The following is a 23345-nucleotide window of genomic DNA, read 5'->3' on the forward strand; positions in this document are numbered from 1 at the left end:
ATATTTGTGGTATCTTTGTATGGCCCCTTTCAAAGAGATTGGCATATAGCATTCACACAAGTTCAAGTAGGCATATTACCTCATGTTCAAGTTGGCACACCCCACTATGAAACATTTACTCCCATACAAGGTAAGCATATCCAAACCCATAACATTGAACTCATGCAATCATATTGTCTACCTAAACATCTAGCCCCAGTTCAAGTTAGCATATCCCACCCATTCATATTTAACAGTTATACTTCAATTGAAGTAAGCAAATCCCACCCCATAATATTGACTTTCAATTCATACCATCCCTTAACATTTGCCTTTGCATGAAATTCTTATTTTCCAACATATACACGATCTCAAATTTTCTCTTAAATTATGACATCATTAACTTTTCCCATCAATGTTACATAAAGATCCTCACCCCCCACTCTCAAAATAGATCCACAATCCCCCACTCTCAAGTGTAACCTCAATTTGCTCTTCCCACTTTCTCAACTTCCCATCATTTAATACTATTTTTCCAACCATTGCCATTTCCAGATTACTCTTGAAACTTACAGTACAGTACAATGCCCACAGTCGGCCACTAAAATGAAGATCCCACATTCACCCAGTCTACAGCGTACCTCCAGTTGTAGATCCCACATTCACCCAGTCTACAGCATACCTCCAGTTGTAGATCCCACATTCACCCAGTCTACAGCATTCCTCCAGTTGTAGATCCCACATTCACCCAGTCTACAGCGTACCTCCAGTTGTAGATCCCACATTCACCCAGTCTACAGCATACCTCCAGTGGTAGATCCCACATTCACCCAGTCTACAGCGTACCTCCAGTTGTAGATCCCACATTCACCCAGTCTACAGCATACCTCCAGTTGTAGATCCCACATTCACCCAGTCTACAGCATACCTCCAGTGGTAGATCCCACATTCACCCAGTCTAAAGCGTACCTCCAGTTGTAGTTCCAACATTCACCCAGTCTACAGCATACCTCCAGTGGTAGATCCCACATTCACCCAGTCTAAAGCATACCTCCAGTTGAAGATCCCACATTCACCCAGTCTACTGCATACCTCCAGTTGTAGATCCCACATTCACCCAGTCTACAGCATACCTCCAGTTGTAGATCCCACATTCACCCAGTCTACAGCATACCTCCAGTTGTAGATCCCACATTCACCCAGTCTACAGCATTCCTCCAGTTGTAGATCCCACATTCACCCAGTCTACAGCGTACCTCAAGTTGAAGATCCCACATTCAACCAGTCTACAGCCTACCTCCAGTTGTAGTTCCCACTTTCTCAGTTTCCCGCTGTCCAGGACTGGTTCCACCAGTGGTTCCCACACAGAGATCCTTTCATTGTAGTAGGCCACCTCCAGCTTCAGGATGCTCTCCACAAACAGCTGAAACATTGGGGCATCATTCTGGGGAAAACTGGGCAAAATGCATGTGCATAAAGCGTTGTCCAAGAATAGCCAGTGAAGTTCAAACAGGCTAATCAGGGACGACACTTTCCCCCTTGATTTTTGCTAAGAAGCGACATCCTTTAAATAAAAAAATACCATAAAAACGGAAAGTGTCGTCCCTGATTAGCCTGTGTGGATTGCACTTAAAGACACATGCATTACAACAGAGTACAGTGCAGGCCAAGTATTGCTCACAATACTGAACAGCCACTGATAGGCAAGAAAATATGAAAAATATTCTGTATTGATTTAATTGATTGCATAAAAAATGTTTCTGGATATTGAGTTGAACACCGCATATATGTTAGTGCGCATTTCTAAATGTTCATTCTTTAAAACTCAGTTTAATTAAACTTTTGTTTTCCATATCTATATATTTGTCTCAAACCTTAAACAACACTAAATAATTGCAAGTATATTGACTAACCTCCAAGTCAAGCAAACATACCCCACCCCTTAACATTTATCTCCAATTTAAGTTAACATACTCCAAACCTTAACATTTACTTCCAGTTCAATATGGCATCGACACACTACTTCACATTAACCTCCATTTTAAGTAGGCATTTCCTACCCATTTACCCATTTACATTTACCTCTAGTTCAAGTTAGCATATGTGACCCATAATATACCGGTACCCACCTTGCCAGTCCAGTCCCTCACTTCGCCCTGCAGGGACATGTCAGTTATGAGCAGGGGTACCGTCCTGTTGCCAACACCTCCCTCCAGCTTGACAACGATGGAAGGAACGTTGAGAATCATCTGAAACATGGAGTAGAAGGGATGACCTTTTAGTATATGATAAACATACTGAGCTGAACTCTGGAAAAACAAGGCTTAATGCATGTGTGCAAGGTGTTGTCCCAGATTAACACGCACAGGCTAATCAGGGATGACACTTTCCACCTAAACATCATTTTTGTTAAGAAAATACTTCCTTTTAACGAATTTTTCATAAAAGCAGAAAGTATCAAACACAATTAGCCTGTAAAGACTGCACAGGCTAATATAGGCAATACTAAACGCATATGCATTTAATACAATTTTTCCAGAGCCATAAATATGTTCACATATATGTTTAATTGATTCTGTGTAACATTCAGTTTAACAAAGAAGTTTATATATTGTTAGAAATAACTTTAAGCAGTGACTATATAATAATGTGATAAAATGATCAATTCTTAACAAATATGGATTCAAGCCATACACTCTTAGAATTTTAAGTTATGCATTAAAATACATAAGAATGTTATTATCAATGAATTAATGAATCTTAATGGTGGTAGGATTTCAAATCTATTCCTATACACTCCACGGTCAAAATGAACAATAAGAGGCAGAAAAAAGGAATGCATTCAATTGCAATAAGGGCAATACATGTATGTGCTAATACACCCTCTCTGTACTGGCTTTTTGTAACATTCACCGTTCATACAGAAATATGCAGAAAAAATAAGCTTTTTTCAAGCATTTTTCAAGGTTATGGTAAAACACACACATTTGTATGCACTCCACATCATTTGCAAGCACCTTTCAGTGTAAAGCCTCATTTACACAAACTTTTTAAGGGTTGTGAGAAGCCTTACATAGTGTGAACACTCATGGACTTAAACAGTAACAATTTTGCACTGTAACCTTTAACTTTTAGCAGGTCATGTACAGCTCAATTAAAAATATCCAAAAACAAGATATGTGTTTGTCAGAAACACTATGTCCCCTTATGCGCCGCTTTGACTTTTTTTTACCTTTGACCTTGAAGGATGACCTTGACCTTGACCTTTCACCACTCAAAATGTGCAGCTCCATGAGATACACATGCATGCCAAATATCAAGTTGCTATATTCAATATAGCAAAAGTTATTGCAAAATGTTAAAGTTGGCGCAAACCAACCAACAGACCAACAGACCAACAGACCAACCAACCAACAGACAGGGCAAAAACAATATGTCCCCCACTATAGTGGTGGGGGACATAAAAATCAACTCACACAATGTACGGATTTTTTTGTATGACAAAAAGGCTTGTTGAAATAATTACTTAATAAGTGGATAAAACACGATCACTACAACAAATAATTGAGTCTTGCTCGCTCTGTGAAAAGTGGGCTTCATGCCATGTGTAAATTGTTGTGCCAGATTAGCCTGTGCAGTCCATATTGGCTTATCTGGGCCGACATTTTCCGTCTTGATTGGAATTTCATTTTGAAGAGACTTCCTTTAGAGACAAAATTCCATAAAAGCAGAAAGTGTCGTCCCGATAACTCTGTGTGGGTTGCACAGGCTAATCTGGGACAATACTTTAAACACATGCATAAAGGCAAAGTTTTTCCAGAGATTGACTCAATTATAAGCAGCACTATAAATATATATATTTTTTAATAAATAGAAAAAATCAACTACTAAAACAAGAATATTTAAAAAATAATTTTGCTACACAATTTGGTAAGTGCACAGTACACTATGCTTATATATACACGTTGTATAGAGGAGGTTATTTGTTAAAATCAACACAGGGATAACACATAGAAATGGTAACCAACAAATGGGGAACCGGCAAGCATTCTACCTTCTCTTTATAGTCCTGTATAAAAAAAAGATGTACATAACATGGTGAAAGGTCTGGTACAGTGAACAAAAAGCTCAAGCAAACCAATTGGTGGTTCAATGTCCGGTTAGCATACTGGTTGCTACACCAACTTATCACGGCTGTCCGGGTTAAGTCCCTGGCTCAAGGGGCATGTGAGTTTGTTTGGGGGGCACCTAATGGGACAGGTGGGCTTATTCTAACTTGCCCCAACAGCACAAGACCAGCCAATATCTACAATTTTGCAGACAGACCACAAATACACAGGCACAAAAGGTGCTTCAACAAACGAAAATCAAATTGGAACTTATGTTGATTAGCATGAACTAATTTACACCACATTGCCCAATTGGTGCAAAAAGGTACCAAGTGACATTGAAATTAGAAGGCACAGTACCTTTTTACACCAATGGGGCCAAATATTACATGAATTTTGTTCGCGATTTGTGAATGAACATATGGTGATTTGTGTGATTTTGGATGAATGGAACTCAATCACTGAAAAATACCCAGGGCGTCGTTGAAAGAGTATGAGGAAAATTGCTGATCAATATTGTTACATGTAAAGGGACCTTTTCACAGATTTTGCGGATATTGAAATTTGTCATTAAATGATTTATATTGATATATGTAAACATTGGATCTAAAAAGCTCCAATAAAAACAAGAATACAATTAAAGACCTAAAAAAAAAGTAACCCTGAACTGGGCTCAAACCACTGACTCTTGGAGTAAAAGTCTAACGCTTAGACCACTTGGCCATCCGTGCTCATACAATGAGTGGTGTATTTTATACTTTATATAAGCAATCCTCACAGTGTCACAAAATATAACAACAACAGAACTCTCCAAATTATTCAATCATTTTGCGTTGCAACGCTTTATAATTTTCAGGTTTTTAAATCATTAAAAAGGGGATGCATATACTGGATATTTTCGAGCATGGTAAATGTTCAGTATTACTGTTTCTTCCCAAATATCATAATTACAACACAAATTTGCGAATCTGAATTTGTTTTTTTAAATTTTGTCAATTTATCAAAACGTGCAAAGGCCCAGTTAAGAACACGTATTCTTATTGTAAGATGTACACCTTTTTTAAAGTTTTCAAAACAGTGTGTTACTTGGTATTTTTACATGTGTATATTTGTTTGGATGCATGGTGTTGCGATCTGCAGCCGAATAATTAATGATGAAAACATTAATTTAGAAAATTTTGTAAAACAGTCATGTCACAATTCAGGTCAAATTAATTCTTTAAGATATCAGTTTATGAAAATAAGATGACAACTTAAGGACATGGAGATAATCAAGCACACAAAAGGTGCCTGAATTAATTTTTAAAAAAAGGAAGCGGCATTTCAACCATGTGTAAAGTGATTTGGCTGATCATTAAACATGGTAGAGGCATAAATTAGGCTCACAAACATATTCATGTAGTTCAGCAACCTGAATAAAAGCAATATTACAATCCATCATGAAATTAGGAAGTCAACCTGTAATAACATTTAACTTGTTGGTTAACAATCATGTCAACTTCAAAATTAATTTATAAGAAGATTAGAAGATGAAATATAAAGAGCAATGATAAATTCAAGCACTTATCTGACCAACACCAAACGACACCAAATGTACTGCCTTACAACGCACAGATCAAGGATTGAGAATAAAACCAATATATTTGATCACAACATGTGACGACGCTACAACAATTTCACACTCAACTCTATACATTACCTGCTCCCCACGTGTTTCCAGTGTCTCCCCAGACAATCCTCCTAGCAGATTATGACTGGAATCAACTGAAAATAAAGAATAAATTTGAAAGAAAACATAATATAGTTATATCATTGAGCTTTAAAATAAAAAGTTTGCTTAAGGTAACAATCGCAAAAACGTTGCTATATAAGTGATTGAGTTGTACATTGTTTGATTGCACTCAATTATCATCATCATCATTATCATCATCATCATCATTACAATAAACAACATAATCATATTATTAACATTAGTATTACAGTTAATTTCCAGAGTGAAAGAAATCTAAATTCTATTAAGGCTTCTCAAGTAAGACACTGACCATTTCAATTCTGCAAAGAAAAAAGTTCATGCAGGCAAGCACATTCAGTTTGAAACAATAAAATCAAGTTGGGAAAAAAACAAAACAAGTATAAAAAGGCAGAGAGGATAGAATAATTGAACTGCAATAATAAAACTAAGTTAAGTCAACTTACCATCATACCCCTCGACTGGAACAAAATAGAAAGGAACACAATTCATTAACATGCAGCATAAGTCTAGAAAGGAACACAATTCATTAACATGCAGCATAAGTCTAGAAAGGAACACAATTCATTAACATGCAGCATAAGACTAAATGCAAGTAAAGGAATGCAACATGCTCAAAAAATTTCAAATTTGAGTCCATTCTCAAAGCTCACGGGTTCAACAAACCATCTCAAAATATTAGAAATTAATGACTACACAAGGCTATTATCAAGCAATATGGTCCCCTACCGGCTCCACCATTGTCAGAAATGCCACCATTTTCAGATTATTTTTGTTGTTGTTGCCATAGCAACCACAATTTTTGATGTAGGAACAAAATGAAATGACGTGCATAATGTCCATATTGCCATCAATCCATGTTGCAAGTTTTATTAAAAAATATGAAGAACTTTGTAAGTTTTCCCAGGATCCAAAAAAATGTGACGGACAGACAGACAGACTGACTAACTGACACACAGAGCGCAAACCATAAGTCCCCTCCGGTTTCACCGGTAGGGGACAAAAATAAGTGCAATATATGACAAGAGACAAAATTGTCACAAAACCAGGTTTTCAATTGGAAAAAAAAGTCAAACTGAACTGATTGTATATAATTAACCCCCTTTGTTTCAAAATAAATCTATTTTTAGTCATGGCGACCTTGAAGATATTGACGTAATTCTTTCGTGCGACACAACGTCCAATAATGGTGTGCCAAATGATTTAAAAATCTCACAATGAATGACATAGTTATGGCCTGGACAAGCTCATTTATGGCCAATTTTGACCTTTGAACTCAAAGTGTGACGACCTTGGAGATATCAATGTTATTCTTTCGTGCGGCACAACGTCTAATGATGGTGAACAAATGTGCAAAATGATTTTAAAATCTCACAATGAACGACAAAGTTATGGCCTGGACAAGCTTGTTCCGCCCGTCGTCCGCCCACCCGCCCACCGACATTCGCCAATCTAATAACCAGTTTTTTTCTTCGGAAAACCTGGTTAAAAATTTGACACAAACATATTCAAGAAATTTATGAAGATGATTTGTGAAAACTACCCATAGTCATAACCATAAATGACAATTATAAGTCAAGCTTTATTTCTTTTTATATTTGCTACTTTTCCCATTTTCTCTATGAGCCTTTTTAAACAGGTCTTATGACATAGCTTAACAGTGTAGCTCCAGATATGTCTCATCATCCATAAACTCTGCTGAGGAGTCATAATGTCTGCTAATGAAGCCACACAAACTTGTGATGACTTTTCAACAGAGAGGGTAGCTTCTGACCAGACTGCCTAATGCACAGACTTGTCTGGAGCTACACTGGCCCATATGGTATTAAACCCATTCTTGAACAATATGGCTAATACAATATGAAGAGACAGTTTTTTCTCTACTAAAATCAATCCAAACAGTTTCAGCAATGATCTCATGACAATACAACCTTGCCACACATTGCCACACTCAAGTCATTACTTTATTTCAATTTATTCAGAACCAGAATCTGGTTCAGCATTAAGTACATCATCACTTTATTGGGTAACAGTTGAATGCAGAAAACGCCAATACATATAGAAAACACACAAAATTCAAACAAAAAACAAAACATGCAATTTCATTCAATATTCCTTCAAAAAATGCTAACACTAAAATCCGGAAAAAAAGTCTTAATGAATCAACTCACAAACTTCAAATAAATACTCAAAATGCTGCAACCAATACAAATAGCTGCTATTATAACAACAAAATGCTGAAACATACCAGTTTTCAAGAACCAAAAGTTACAGTCTTTGAGTTGCTTGTATTGCCAGAGGTCTGCGGGAACTTTGTCCTCTTCTTTAACTGTCTCCTAAGCACAGAAATTACCAGATACACATGAGTATACACGATAAATGGCTTCTTACTTCATACAATCATACTGGATCAGGTTGGAATCATGGAACTGTCTTAGGGAAAATTAATTTAAGACTGAATTTTAATTTTTACTCACAACTAAAAAATCAGTGTGTTCCTAAAGTAAAAAGCATGTGAGATATTGAAAAGATAATAATATGGGTCGTGCTCTATCAAAAAGGGGTTTAATGCATGTGCTTAAAGTGTCATCACAGAATAGCCTGTGCAGTACTCACAGGCTGTGCTAATCAGGGACGACACTTTCGGCTTTTATGATAGTTTTCCTTTCAAGAAAGTCTCTTCACAGCAAAAATCAAGTTTAGGCGGTAAGTATTGTCCCTGATTAGCCTGTGCGGACTGCACAGGGTTATCTGGGACGTATTAAACCCCCTTTTCACAGAGCACGGCTCAAATAATAAATGAAGCTAAAGTTTTGTCACAAATGTGACTAAAATGAAACAAAACTGCTGTCAAAGGCATAGCAGCTATGCCTATGGGTAATTAAAGGCCTTATAATTCAGAAATAAATGGATCACTGCATGTAATCAGTGTGTCTTGCATCTGCAAACTAAGAACGTCACATGCTCCTGCATAAAAATAGCCAAGTTCAAGGGCACATAACTCTGGAATGTGTGGTCAGCTGGGCAAGTGGGCATAATAAGAGTGCGCCATCTACACTTCATGGTATTTACATATTTACACTTATATTTTAAGTGCTTGTGAAATTTGGAATAAGTTCCTCAAAAATCTTATGGGCGGAAAAACTGACCACTTATCGACAGACAGAGTAACTCCAATATGTCCTATTCCAAACTTTGTTTGTAAGAGTCTATGCCGCAGGTGCTTTACGTTTATAGGTTTTTTCAAATGTTAAAAAAACGCAACTTTTTATTTCATGTTTGTGAATAGTGTGAATACATTTATGTTGTCTTAACAACATACAAACAAGAGGGCCATGATGGCCCTGAATTGCTCACCTGACTAACCAAATACAATCCCAACCCAGATTTCAGCAAGATAAACATTCTGATCAAATTTTATAAAGATTGGATGAAAACTGTGACCTCTATTGCCTACACAAGGTTTTTCTATTATTTGATCTAGTGACCTAGTTTTTGACCCCGGATGACCCAAATACAATCCCGACCCAGATTTCTTCAAGACAAACAATCTGACCAAATTTCATAAAGATTGGATGAAAACTGCGACATCTATTGTCTACACAAGGTTTTTCTATTATTTGGCCTAGTTTTGGACCTAGTGACCTAGTTTTTGACCCCAGATGACCAAAATACAATCCCAACCCAGATTCCATCAAGATCAACATTCTGACCAAATTTCATAAAGATTGGATGAAAACTGCGACCTCTATAGTCTACACAAGGTTTTTCAATTATTTGACCTAGTTTTTTACCTAGTGACCTAGTATTTGACCCCAGATGACCCAAATACAATCTCAACCCAGATTTCATCAAGATAAACATTCTGACTAAATTTCATAAAGATTGAATGAAAACTGTGACCTCTACTGTCTATACAACCAAATTGTTGACAGACGGACACACGCACGCACGCACGCACATACGGACGCAGGTAATCACACGGTCACATAAGCTCACCATGTCACTTCATGACAGGTGAGCTAAAAATACTGAGACTATGCATTTTGAAAAAACAACAACAATAAATAAGAAAATACAAGTTATGTTACTGAGACAGGTTTTGAAATGGATTGGCTAATTTCAGATATTTATAAGAATAAAACCAAGCTCGTACATCCTTCTGGGCCAGTCCTGCAGCGATGGCTGACATTGTTCTGATGGTTGCCGGGGAGATGTTGAGGATGAGGTCTGAGGTTGACACGTCCATGTGGGCCCCCTGGCCATGGGGCGTCTTGCTGTAGAACGAGATGTCGCACGGTGTCAGGATCTGAAATACACAAGGTAACATACATCAACAATCAAAACCTAGTTTAGCTTCAAAACCAATATTATTAATGAGATTATTTGGAAATAATGGCCCTATTTCCTATTTAACCTACTGATGTTGAACACAATTAATACATTCTTATTTAATATATAAATCTAGAAAAGTAACCAAAAAAAATTGATGTTTTTTTTTCAAAACAGGTCCATATAATTTTACTGATATAATTTTACTGCTGTAACTGGGTAACCGCCCCCCCCCCCTTTCCCTGTATCACTCCTATTTTATTTCCTGGAAAGAAACACAATATGCAAAACTAGTAACCATAGAAACATATATATTAATAAATCTTTTAAACTCACCAAAGCCTATAAATCAATCCTGTTGTATAAACTGGATCCAGTATTGTACCAGTTACCATAGAAACTAAACTTGTATAACTATTTACAATAGAAACTAACAAGTGCACCGCCTTGCGGGTGCAGACCGCTCATCTATTTTCTTTTTAAAGGTGAAGGGACTCTCATTTTCAATCACAAAGGAGGGAGGGGCGGAGTGAAGAGGGGTGTATAGTGTGGGGGTGTGGAATTTATTACATTATATTCCAAAAACGCAAAAAAAAAATAAATCGGGGGGGGGGGGGGGGATTTTTGGGTGCGATGGTTGGACGGTATTTCAAACATAAAAATAAATATTTGTGTTTTTTAACAGTTTCAAAAAAAAAAAAATTGGGTGGTGGGGGGGGGGGTAAAGTGTGAGGGTGTGGTGGTAATTTGTGAGATGATCTTAAAAAAAAAAAAAAAAAAAAAAAAAAAATTAAGAGGGGGGGGATTCGGGTGGGAGTGGGGAGGTGTGGATTCTTGGGTGCGATGGTTGGACGGTATTTCAAACATAAAATAATAAAAATAAATATTTGTGTTTTTACACCTTTAAAAAAAAAAAAAAATTGGGGGGGGGTGGGGTGGGGGGGGGTATAGTGTGAGGGTGTGGTGGTAATTTGTGAGATGATCTAAAAAAAAAAAAAAAAAATTTAGGGGGGGGGGAGGGCACAGGGGATAGTTTGGGTGGAGTTTATTGTGGAATGTCAGGTAAGAGTAGTTTTGTCAAAGTATCAATCAAATCTAATCATAAATAAAGAAGTTATGGCAATTTTAGCAAAATTTAATAATTTGACCTTGAGAGTCAAGGTCATTCAAAGTCAAGGTAACATTCAACTTGCCAGGTACAGTAACCTCATGACAGCATGAAAGTATTTGAAGTTTGAAAGCAATAGCCTTGACACTTAAGAAGTAAAGTGGATCGAAACACAAAATTTAACCATATATTCAAAGTTACTAAGTCAAAAAAGGGCCATAATCCCGTAAAAATGACAACCAGAGTTATGCAACTTGTCCTTTTACTGTACCCTTATGATAGTTTGCGAGTGTTCCAAGTATGAAAGCAATATCTATGATACTTTAGGGGTAAAGTGGACCAAAACACAAAACTTAACCAAATTTTCAATTTTCTAAGTATAAAAAGGGCACATTATTCTGTCAAAATGCCAGTCAGAGTTACATTACTTTGCCTGCACAGTCCCCTTATGACAGTTAATAAGTGTTGCAAGTATGAAAGCAATAGCTTTGATACTGTAGGAATAAAGTGGACCTAAACACAAAACTTAACCAAATTTTCAATTTTCTAAGTATAAAAAGGGCACATAATTCTGTCAAAATGCACGCCAGAGTTATCTAACTTTGCCTGCCCAGTCCCCTCATGATAGTTAGTAAGTGTACCAAGTTTGAATGCCATAGCATTGATACTTTCTGAGAAAAGTGGACCTAAACGCAAAACTTAACCAAAATTTTCAATTTTCTAAGTATAAAAAGGGCACATAATTCTGTCAAAATGCACGCCAGAGTTTTCTAACTTTGCCTGCCCAGTCCCCTCATGATAGTTAGTAAGTGTACCAAGTTTGAATGCAATAGCATTGATAGTTATGAGTCATAGAAGTTATGAGCATTTTTCGAAACCTAAACGCAGATTTTGAAACCTAAACGCAGACCCTAAGTTCAAGGTCAAGGTCACAGGGGTCAAAATTTGTGTGCGTATGGAAAGGCCTTGTCCATATACACATGCATAGAATATATGAAGGCTTTATCTCAAGGGACATAGAAGTTATGAGCATTTTTCGAAACCTAAACGCAGATTTCGAAACCTAAACGCGGACCCTAACTTCAAGGTAAAGGTCACAGGGGTCAAAATTTGTGTGCGTATGGAAAGGCCTTGTTCATATACACATGCATACCAAATATGAGGGCTTTATCTCAAGGGACATAGAAGTCATGAGCATTTTTCGAAACCTTAACGCAAAGTGTGACGGAAAGACGGCCAGACGGACAGTCCGATCACTATATGCCCCCTTTTCTTCGAAAGACAGCATAAAAACTGAACTTGTCAAACTAGTTACCATGGAAAATAAACTTGTCAAAATATTACCGTGGACACTGAATTGTTTTCAAACTACATGTAGTTACCATGGAAAACTGACTTTGTGAAACTTGTTTACATAGGAAATTGAACTATTCTAACTAGTTACCATGGTAAACTGACTTCGTGAAACTTATTAACATGGGAAACTGAAATATTCTAACTAGTTACCATGGGAACTGATTTTGCAAAACTTTAAACTAGTGAAGCATATAAATATTTATAAAAGCTCACCTGTGCCCCTCCTTCTGTCCTGCTGTTGTATTTACTGGATACAATGCCCAGGTTTCTGATACTGGCTGACATGTCCATAGTCTCAGGGCATTGACGCATTTGGAATTTTAACTCCATCTGAAATAGGTATTGAACAACTCATCACTAATACATGCATAAAAGCAGTTTCTTGTTATTTAAAAACTTTTTTGAAGTTTTTTAAAGACCCATTAGTGTGACGGTATAGAGCATCTACTTTTATAAAAATATTTTACTGACCTCCATGATGTTAACTTCAGTATTTTTCTAAAGAACTTTGAGAAGGTGAATATGTACGAGATTACTTTTGTTGTGCTTATAAACTCATAATTCAAATGATATAAAAAGATTTAAAAATGACAGGTGATAAATAATATCACATCAATTTATACTTTAATAAGAGTGTTATTTCACTGCCTAGCAAATCATCACAAATCTGTTATTTAATATTTTGCTGTTTATCCAATTGCTGTTGTGGAACATCAGAATCCTTGAAATGTCTGAGCCAATGGGCCTACATCAACACTTTATGCATATGCATTTAACCCCATTTTCCCACAGCGCGGCTAAAATACTATTTCAGTGATGACTCACATCCAGCATGAGAGCGTTGGTGGTCTCCCGAGCCTGGTCTTCTATCATGATGATTTCAGGCCTGTCTATCACCACAGAGATGTTCATCTCACCCACAGGGGCGGGCACTTCCTCTGGCTTAGCCTTAATAGCTGAAAGTAACCATGGTAACGCAATGCTCTCACATAACAATCGCCACTGGATTTTTTTTACATAAATAATACATACCAAAATAGAATGCAATAAGAAGTTGCTAGGATGTCAAAACTTAAATGACATCCTTTGATAAATTTTGAGTCCAGTATTACTGATGATTAAATTCATTTAATGCAACAGCAAGGAAACTTCTAAAAAGTTGTTAAACGTAATTACTCTAAGTTTTCGGACACTTAAAAATAAAAAAAATTTGTTTGCGTCTGAAAATTTAGATACAGAAAATATTAAAAAATTACAGGTGACACAAATTAAATGTCCGAAAATTATCATTATATTAAAATAAAAGCAATAAATCAATGCAGTTTAGTGTGTCTTCTTTAAAATAAAACAACTTCACAGTTTTATTTACTCTTGCCTGAAATGATACAGAACAAAAAAGTAAAAACATTAAACAAACTGCTTACTTAATAGGAAGATATCATTTGAAATTCTGTTGTGTGAAGCAATTGTTTTCTACAGGCATACATGGTTATTTATCCAATTAGGCAAATGTTATGGTTCGTTGCCCTCAGGCAAGCGTCTCCCAGGTTTTATGACCTTAATCCGTTTGTAAAACCCCATAATCAAAGTGTCACAAGATAAGGGAATACAGTGCTGATATCTGGTGAAATAGTGCTGTAAAATATACTGTCCAAAAATGATAGACAAAAATGCACATGTCCGAAAATTATTAGTCACGAAAAATAATTATTTTGGTCAAAAAAGGGGGTGTCCGGAAACTTAAGAGCGTCCGAAAACTAAGAGTAATTACGGTAGTTTGAACAATAAAAATGATCAATCATTAAAAAAATTGAAAAAAGCAATTAAGCATTTTTTGTACCTACATTTTTATTGTTCTTTTAAAACTGTTGCAATAAAGTTTTCACCTTGATTTTAAACCATTTGAAACAGTGTATTACAAATTTGAATCTGGACATATCCCTTTAACCCTTTCCCCCCATAAGAAACAAAGTAAAAATGGCTTTTGCAACAAGCATAAAACCAAAAGCCTGTGAGTAACTCGCAGTCTGTTCAGGTTTTATGCTGTTTGCTGCTCATCAGTATGTAAGGGTTGGAATTGAAGCCAACAAAACTTGAATCCTGTAAGAAAGGTCTTTAATTAAATTTAATTTTCTAAGGGACTACAAATGCATACAAATACATATCTAAGTGGTAAAGGGTTAAATGAAAAGAAATAATTTCACACGAACCTTTCTTCTCGTCAGTGGGGTGTGTGGGATGTGTGGAGGCAGTCTCCTTAGAGGGCAGACCCTTCACAAAGAAGTCTGCCACCGCCATGATGAAGTCCAGACACACACATAGGTACAGGCTGTACATGTGAACGTCAACTGAAAATGTACATGCCATCGTCAACTAAAAATTGTACGTGTGAACGTCAGTTGAAAATGTACATGTGAACGTCAGTTGAAAATGGGGGTGAGGGGGAAATACTATCCCATTATTATGCCAGAATTGTCAAAATAACACCTCGCTGTAAACAATTATAGTCTCTCAAAGCTCTATTGACACAACATACATCAATTAGTTCATTTTCATCACATCATTATGTTCTTTGTCTTATTTCAGCAATTTTCTTTTGTTCATTTTCATAAAAAAGATAGAACCAGAAATGTGTCTCTGACATTTATGCCCTCACAACACATTTTGGACACAGACAAATCCACTATTTATCCAATTTTTATACCGACATTGATGGTATAACACCCCTTGGAATAAACTAGCCTCTATCCAACCTTGTTGAATAAACCTGTCGCGTGCACTGACTACCTTTTTTCTACCACTAAATGATTTTCATAAGCAATTGCTAACATAGAGTCAAGTAAATTTAGCTTTAAAACTATACAACCTTCCGCCTTTCGATCTAGTCAAGGGACATAATTTTTTGCCATCCGTATAATGAATAAGCTGATTGATGGCGTCATAAAATGACATTGTCATTGCGTCATTTTCCTTATATGTGATGTCGTCTTTTGGTGTACATGAAACTAGTATGCAAGTGTCTGGGAATAAAACATTGAAGACTTTTTTATTTTCGTGTTAATATATCCTGGATGTTATTATGAAAAAGTCCATATTCTATGGACTACTTACCTTGGATGGAACCGGTGAGACGAAGGATTAAGATCTACATGTAGATCTAGCTTATTCATCTTATTGATTTTCAGAATGTGCGTGCCTATTTGGATGTGAAGTTGCGTGTGTAGAACATATTGATTGGTGTGTATTTTGGTTCAGTATTCCATTTGTTTTGCTTTTGGATGTAAGTAAATGTAAGGGTATTTTCTTTGATGAATAAACTTTGCCTTTGTTATTTTATCAAAGAAAGTCTATTCAGTAAGAATCACCCGTTTGCAACAAGTGTTTCAAAGCTTAATAGAATTATTACAGATTATCTTGTGTTTGGGTCACAAACAAGATGTGAAGGCTATATATAGACGCCATCAAAATCTGCAGAGTCCATGAAAAAATCAGGCCAGTATAGTTTTGTTTATAATTTATGTTTAGAACGACTCTGTGTGTAAATCTACATGTACATGTATGTTGACATGAACATCATTTTGCCAGAAGCAATCACCGCCACATTGGATTTTGATCTCTTTTTTAATAAATAAAATGAATTACATTTAAGTAAAATTTTCTTTTAGCGGTCGTAATGTGTTACAATTTGCATGCTGCGTAAAACTGAATTGAGGCATATGGTAATATTTTTTCTCGTTTCACAGTTTTTGTGTGAATTTTTTTAAGACTATTTTGCATACCAGAACAAATACATTCTATACATGTATCACTATGCATGGTTACCTTTGTTAGATATAGATTTTAAGTGCTTTTAAGAATGAATTAAAATTATTGGTAAGGTTATTAGATCTATTTATGTTAAATGTCACATGGAAAAAAATCAATGGGATAAATATAATACTTGGATTAGCATTGAATAGAGAGAAGTTTGTGTTGCTCTGCTCAAAAACCGAAAGCGCTTGCCAAGGCTCGCGCTCCCAGTGTTCTAAGCCTCGCAACATAAACTTCTCTCTATTCAACGCTAATCTAGTATTCTCAATATATTCTACAGTGGACACAAAGAGTAAGGGCCATTACTGTACCATAATTGGATGTAGAAAAATTCTTTACTTTAACATAATCTACACAGTTAGGTAATTAAGCTGTCAAAGTTTTAAGAAATCCATCAAGCAGTTTGTTTCGTGCAGACTATGTTGGGGACCGTATGCGCTAAAGAGAAAAAAACAGACAAGGGCAAGAAGTCAGGAAAACTGGTAGCAGCCAAAGTTCAATTCCATCTACACATTTCAGATTATAAAGTTGTGAAAGTTTGAGCAAAATATGCCATGCAGTTTAAATGGAGTTGAAAACAGAATTTTGGGACAATATGTTCTACAGTCGAAAAACAGAGGAAGGAACATAATTCTGCCAAAACTAGTTTACCAATGTATCTTACTTCAAGTGTCTAATTCTGTGAGACAATAATTGCATTTCTAGGAAATACCAAATAATCTGGAACATGAAGAATGTATGCATCGTCTTTGAGTCATCAGTCAAAAAGATTATTGATCTAATTTTAAGACTGTGGGACAGTATATCATTTCTGGTACGATATCAGATGATACAAAACACACAGTAGGTATATATCTAATTCCAGCGCACTGTCACTTTACATACTTGTTTTATCATCAGCCACCTGCTTGAATGACACATCAATCATATCCCTGGCTCCTCCCTTCTTGCTTCTCTCCATCATTCTATGGGTAAATAGATGATCATCAGAGTTAAATCTTGAAATAAATTGACTGTGCACAGATATCACACATATTGTAACATTGTAAAATATTGCAAGCTTTAAAAGTAAGTACCGGTACATGTCATATAATATAATAACTATTTTAGTATTATACAGTATGGTTTAAATAGAAGAATTCATAAATTTAAAGAAATTAGGACAAGGTCAGTACAGAAACAGACATCAACAAATTCTCACTCAACTGATCCACTATAACCTATTGATTCAGAAGCAACAGATATTTTAAGATGCAAAATTACTTTGAAACATATTTTATTTAAAAAATGTGCATGATAAGAAACAAAATAGCAGATTTAAAGTCATACCAAAAAAATAAATAATAATTTAATTGGAAACTCTATGACTGACCAATTCAAATTAACCAACAACTTACGGAAGTAGTTAAATGTGTCCAATTAGCCCTTTTAGAATGTCACTTATCATCACCAAATCAGTTATGCATGACCTTGACCTACTTATTCCCCCCCCTTGTTTCTGTATTCTGTTGACCTACTTAGTTATGCCCCCTTGTTTCTGTATCCTCTTGTCATCCAAGGTCATGTCCCGCAGTTTGACTGTGACCTCTAGGGAGTTGTTGGACATCATTTGACCTTTCAGAGAAATCAGGTCAAGGCCAAAGCTGCCGAGCAGCTTGCTGTAGTCCCTCTTGGTCAGCCCACTGGTCTGAAATGGATGGGCACATCATTGATGGAAAACTATTGAAAAGTTAATGGCCATAGCTTTTCATCTCAACGAATAAAAGATACTCTTATTTCATTCGCTAAGCCATGCAGGACACATGGAAACTAAGTGTTTTTTGTTTCCATGTAGAAATACGCCACATAGCTAACAATTATTATTTTGTAACTTTTCTTACTAGATATGAAAAGGTTTTCACGTGTTGTACTAAACTAGGAATGCATCACAGACACTGATGCCATAACAATACATGTCTGGACCAAGAAAAATACACTAAGTATTCTACAATAGAGAAAAAGACAAAAGGCCGTATTTCATCCAAAACTGGTTGTCATTCCACTCTGAAAGTTTAAGCGATATCAGCCAGTATTTAAAGATGAGCTAAAAACACAACATTTTTTTATAGTATTTAGTGGAAAACAGAAAAAGAACCATAATTCTGCAAAAACGTATCTCCGCAAATTCTTACTATCATCTTCACATTATGATCATTCAACTGTTCAAGTTTGAGAGATCCATCCAGTATATAAAGAGTAATTGAAAACACAAAACTTTGAGCCTACACATTATACAGTGAAAACACAGACAAACGGCCAACATTCTGCAAAAAAAAAATAATCACTGCAAAAATTCCTTTCTTTACAATAATCTAAACATAAATGTTATTCTACTATAAAAGTTTTAAGAAGATCTATCTATTAGTTAAAGAGGAGTTGAAAACAACAGCTTCAGGCAACAATATAATATATAGCAGAAAAAACACACAATGGGCAAAAACTCTGCTGACAATTTTGGCAGCCCATATTCTTGTTCTTTATCTTCCGATCATACTAACAATTACTGGGACGCATACCAGTTGGCTTTCCCCGGAGTACAGTGTGGCAGTGAGACTGTTCACTATGAAGTTGAACCTCAGCTTGCACCAGGCCTCCTTGGGAGAGGTGGGAACAGGGGTGTCTGGGGAACACTGCACAGGGGCTGTAAGGTAACACAGTGACATTGCCATTTGACATAATATAATTAAAATCAAATTGCCCAAGACATTATGCCTTGCTGGGATGACTTGTGAACCATGCATTGGTGCTGCTATATCATACAGTGAGACACAATAAGATATTCTAAACCTGCCATTTGTTGTTTTTTTGGCATAGCTTTTTTCCATAATGAGGCATATTTCCATTTTTTCATTGTCTCCCTTTTACACACTTGTACAATCAAATTTTGCAAGACATTTAGCAATGTTTAAGACAGCTGATCTAAACAAATAGATTGCCTTTTATTTTCTGATATTCTAGGCGATGAAATATTTCGCTGGTCTGCAATTACGGCAGATATATTTACACATTCAATAGGTCATCCTATATACTCACACAATCTACAATATCAACACATTTCCAACATGAAGCAAACTGAACAGTCAGCTTACATGATGTTTTCTTGGTAACCACATCCTCTAATCCAGGAGACGTTGTTTCCACAGTTACAGAAGACTTGACAGGGGACTTATCCTGTCCTTCAGACAGGTTCTCATTCAGTGTCAGCATCATGGCTGTGAAATCTCCTTGACTCATGCACATCTGAAAATGTGAGACACGCGCACGTTATAAAAGTAGACCTTAAATGCAATGTGTGCACTTATTGCATAAGCACATCTAATGGAAAAGTAATCCTCGACTTAAATGTGTATTTTGCCAGTAATCAGTTATAATTCGTACAACAAGTTAAAATTTCTTGTTCTTGTATTTATTACTGATAGACACCAAATTATCTAAGTTTGAATTTGTCTAAATGGTGAAATTTGTCTACATCGTCATGGCAACTAAATCTCTCAATTGAGCAGACCAAATAAAACAGAACAAGTAACCAAAGGTACCATACTATCCTTCATCCATCATCTTATGTCAAAAACCTTGGACTAAGACCATAACATGTTGCTCGGTAAATCCACCCTGCTAATTTATTTTACCTGTATTGTAATCAGGCTCAACTCAATTACATCAGGGGAGTTATCTTACCACATAATGCAAACATATTGCAACATTGTGAATATCATTCAGCAGAAGGCAGGAATCTTTTCAGATTTAATCATGCCTATCATAATTGTTGCTAATATTTGATGAATGTTACCTACATGACATTTACATATTACCCTGCCTGCAATAAATACATGAGGGGATTACGGTAACATGTAGTAGCCTGATGGTGCGATAAAAACAAGTTATCACATAAGATGCATTCTGGGACAACTGAGCCAAATGCCAGTCATGCTTTAAGATTCATTCCAGAAAGACTTGGCAATCCGCGCAAGTTAATAAGGGAAGACAATTCCCCAGGTACTGAATTTTTAGCTTAAACAAATTCTCTTCTTAACAAAAATCCCATTAAAGGGGAAAGTTTCATCCCTGATTAGCATGTGCAGACTGCAAAGGCTAATCTGGGACGACACTTTAGGCACATGCATTTAACTCAGTTTCCCAGAACTTACCTCATATGAAGATTTGTTCACTTTACCTGCATGATGTTGAGGCTCCCTTCGATGCTCACATCAGGACAGTCATGGTACCAGGCTGCAGACTGGTTGCGGCAAATATTAACTGATATTGTCACAGGTTGTAGTATCTCTACCTCTGACTTCACAAACTGACTGGCATCCACTATGGCTCTAAACAAATGTATAAATCACAAAATTATTAATTCTAAGTCCACTAAGTGTTTATGTTTAAGTCGACTACTTATTACTGCAGTCACAAATGACTAAAACAAAAAGAAACAGCATTTAAGCACCAAATACAACTGACCTTGACAATTTCACAGATGTCAAGGTCACACTCATCTTGTCAAGGACAGCTGGTATCCCTGACGACGACCTTGAGCTCAGCTTCTCAAAGCTATTTTTAACCTGAAGGTGACCCAGATCCACCAGCAGTACGTTGTACGACCTTGAAGTCTGGGGCATGAAGATGATTGGTGCATGCATCTCGACTAGGAGAGACAGTCTGGAAGCCGTCTCCTGTAGACAATCAATCAACACAACAAGCTTCATTAATCAATGCTAATTGTTATGTGAATTAGTGTAGAGCTGCTTCACTTGGAAGTAAAATCATGTTCAATTTGAAGCGTTTATTGAATGAAGCATTCATCTCTTTAAGAAGAAAGAGTCTTATAATAGAAAGATTATAATTCAGAACTATTCATTTGTAACAACTGGTATCACTTATATGGGATGTTTTAATTCATAAGCATTGTTGTAATATACAAGAGTTTTTATAATTTATAATTGGTGCTATTGCTTTTAAGTGTGGTAATCATTTACACATTTTGCTATCATTTATCAGCACTTTAATAATTTAACAGCACTGTAATGATTGATCAAGTTTGTTATCAAATATGAATGTAGACATTTTATTGAACAACAGTATTGTTTGGGGTGGGTAATTACATGATGCTGTTTGAACAGACTATGTGCTATTCATGTGATTGTATATGAGGGTGTATTCTGGTGCTAGAATTCATCTTGACTAGGAGGATAGCCTGGATAGGAGTGACCACTCTCATCATGAAATATTTTATTGGCCATGTTGCCAAAGTGGGTACATTGTTAGTTTCCCATTATTTAATGGGGCAAGCATATAATTTGACATTCATTTACAAAATGGTCCTGGGTAACTGCGCTGGTCTGTGTTGAGATATCCTAAAAGATATAGTTCAAAGATTGTTTCAGTAAATGTCAGCATAGCAAGCATGTGTCATATCTGGAAGTTCCTACATAGCATTCTGGGTAATTTCAGCCATGGCTAAGCTGGACTTTGTTTAGAAACCTAACAAAAAAGTGGACTTAAGGTAGTTCTACCTTAAATCCCAGAGTTTCCAAAAAACAACTGCTTGGCTACCAACCACCAATAATTTACCCCCTCACTGGAACCGTAATAAGGTTGTATACTGTGTGTTTCATCAGATCAGCGCCATAGCATACCTGGAAGTTCTGCACAGCATCCTGAGTAATCTCAGCCATAGCTGCACTGGCCTCCTTCAACTTAGCTTGGGCCTGTTGGAAATTGTCCAGAAAAGCCTGAAAGAAAACACAGATTTTGAGAGAATTTGTTCAGTGTTTAAGATAATTACCGTAATTACTCTATGTTTTCGAACACTCTAAATTTTCGGACACCCCTTTTTTAGCAAAAATAATTATTTTTTGCGACTTAATTTTCGGACATACGAGTTTTCATCCATAATTAATGTCTCGAAGTTTTTGGACAGTATATTTTACAGCGCTATTTTACCACATTTCGGTCCTGTTTTCGATAACTTATGACACTCTGATCATGGGGTTTTACAACCAGACTGACATAATAAAACATGGGAGATGCATGCCTGAGGGCAACGGACCATTATATTTTCGTTATTGGGTAAATAACCTTGTAAACCTGTATTAAACAATGGTTTCGCCCGATAGCATAAGCGTTTTGTCAATTACCAGGGGTTGTGCCAATTAACAGTTCCATTTTCTACCGCAATGGTACTACCACTTCTCATTAAAATAACTGTGACAAATACTAAACACTTCAAAGTGTGATGCACCCTATTGCAAGTTTTACGAGCAATGGAAGGTGTTAGACAACAACTATCTGAAATGAACAAACAAAGAACTCATAGTTTGCTTTTTTTATTGCGTTAATTACAGGTTCATACTAGCAAGTATCGGTACATCACATGCTCATCTTTGAACTTGTTGGTGAAAGTACAACCTTGTAGTAACTTTCTGTCAAATAAATTAAGCATCTAAAATTACTTAAAATGCAGTGCAAACATACATAACTGTAATTTATACTATACGGCATGGTATTTTACAAGCTCTTGCTATTACCGGTAGTCGTTGATAAAATTGACGCTATTTTCGGACACTTCAATTTTCGACTCTAAGTTTTCGGACACCTGTATTTTGTGAATATTTTTTGTATCTAAGTTTAGAGTAATTACGGTAACAGCAGTCCATTTTTGCAGTCTGTAGCAGCATATACATCATATCATAGAACTCAAGTTTACAGACCCACACTTTTCCCAGACAAGATAAGCAAGATTAGCAGAAACAAGCATCTAACAACATAGTACATACAATAGCAAGGACAACTGATATACTTCAATGAGATATAAGGGGGAGAAAACCCTTTCAAACTTATGAACCCCGGTTATAATGAGCCA

The 23345-nt window shown here is 36.2% G+C and overlaps 1 protein-coding gene and 1 long non-coding RNA gene across 2 annotated transcripts in view; both read right to left on the reverse strand.

Annotated features, from left to right (window-relative positions):
• Window positions 1-23345, reverse strand: part of LOC127867202 (intermembrane lipid transfer protein VPS13A-like) — a 150758-nt gene that overhangs the window by 66716 nt on the left and 60697 nt on the right. Inside the window, exons 33-49 of the mRNA XM_052408246.1 lie at window positions 22120-22215; window positions 20945-21156; window positions 20658-20808; window positions 19573-19723; window positions 19000-19124; window positions 17962-18131; window positions 17330-17409; window positions 14845-14982; window positions 13460-13590; window positions 12848-12964; window positions 9995-10147; window positions 8087-8174; window positions 6285-6299; window positions 5788-5852; window positions 4034-4048; window positions 2109-2228; window positions 1277-1402 (exon numbers count right to left, since the gene is read on the reverse strand). Of these exons, the coding sequence (XP_052264206.1) occupies window positions 1277-1402; window positions 2109-2228; window positions 4034-4048; window positions 5788-5852; window positions 6285-6299; window positions 8087-8174; window positions 9995-10147; window positions 12848-12964; window positions 13460-13590; window positions 14845-14982; window positions 17330-17409; window positions 17962-18131; window positions 19000-19124; window positions 19573-19723; window positions 20658-20808; window positions 20945-21156; window positions 22120-22215 (1953 nt within the window). The remainder of the gene's footprint in view (window positions 1-1276; window positions 1403-2108; window positions 2229-4033; window positions 4049-5787; window positions 5853-6284; window positions 6300-8086; window positions 8175-9994; window positions 10148-12847; window positions 12965-13459; window positions 13591-14844; window positions 14983-17329; window positions 17410-17961; window positions 18132-18999; window positions 19125-19572; window positions 19724-20657; window positions 20809-20944; window positions 21157-22119; window positions 22216-23345) is intronic.
• On the reverse strand, window positions 468-1221 carry LOC127867236 (uncharacterized). The gene is made up of 3 exons (XR_008043386.1): window positions 1072-1221; window positions 662-907; window positions 468-620 (listed from the first exon to the last, which is right to left on the reverse strand). It is a non-coding gene; the product is annotated as an uncharacterized LOC127867236 (long non-coding RNA).

The sequence above is a fragment of the Dreissena polymorpha genome, chromosome 2 (genome assembly GCF_020536995.1).
Source record: "Dreissena polymorpha isolate Duluth1 chromosome 2, UMN_Dpol_1.0, whole genome shotgun sequence".
In the NCBI taxonomy this organism is placed as follows: domain Eukaryota; kingdom Metazoa; phylum Mollusca; class Bivalvia; order Myida; family Dreissenidae; genus Dreissena; species Dreissena polymorpha.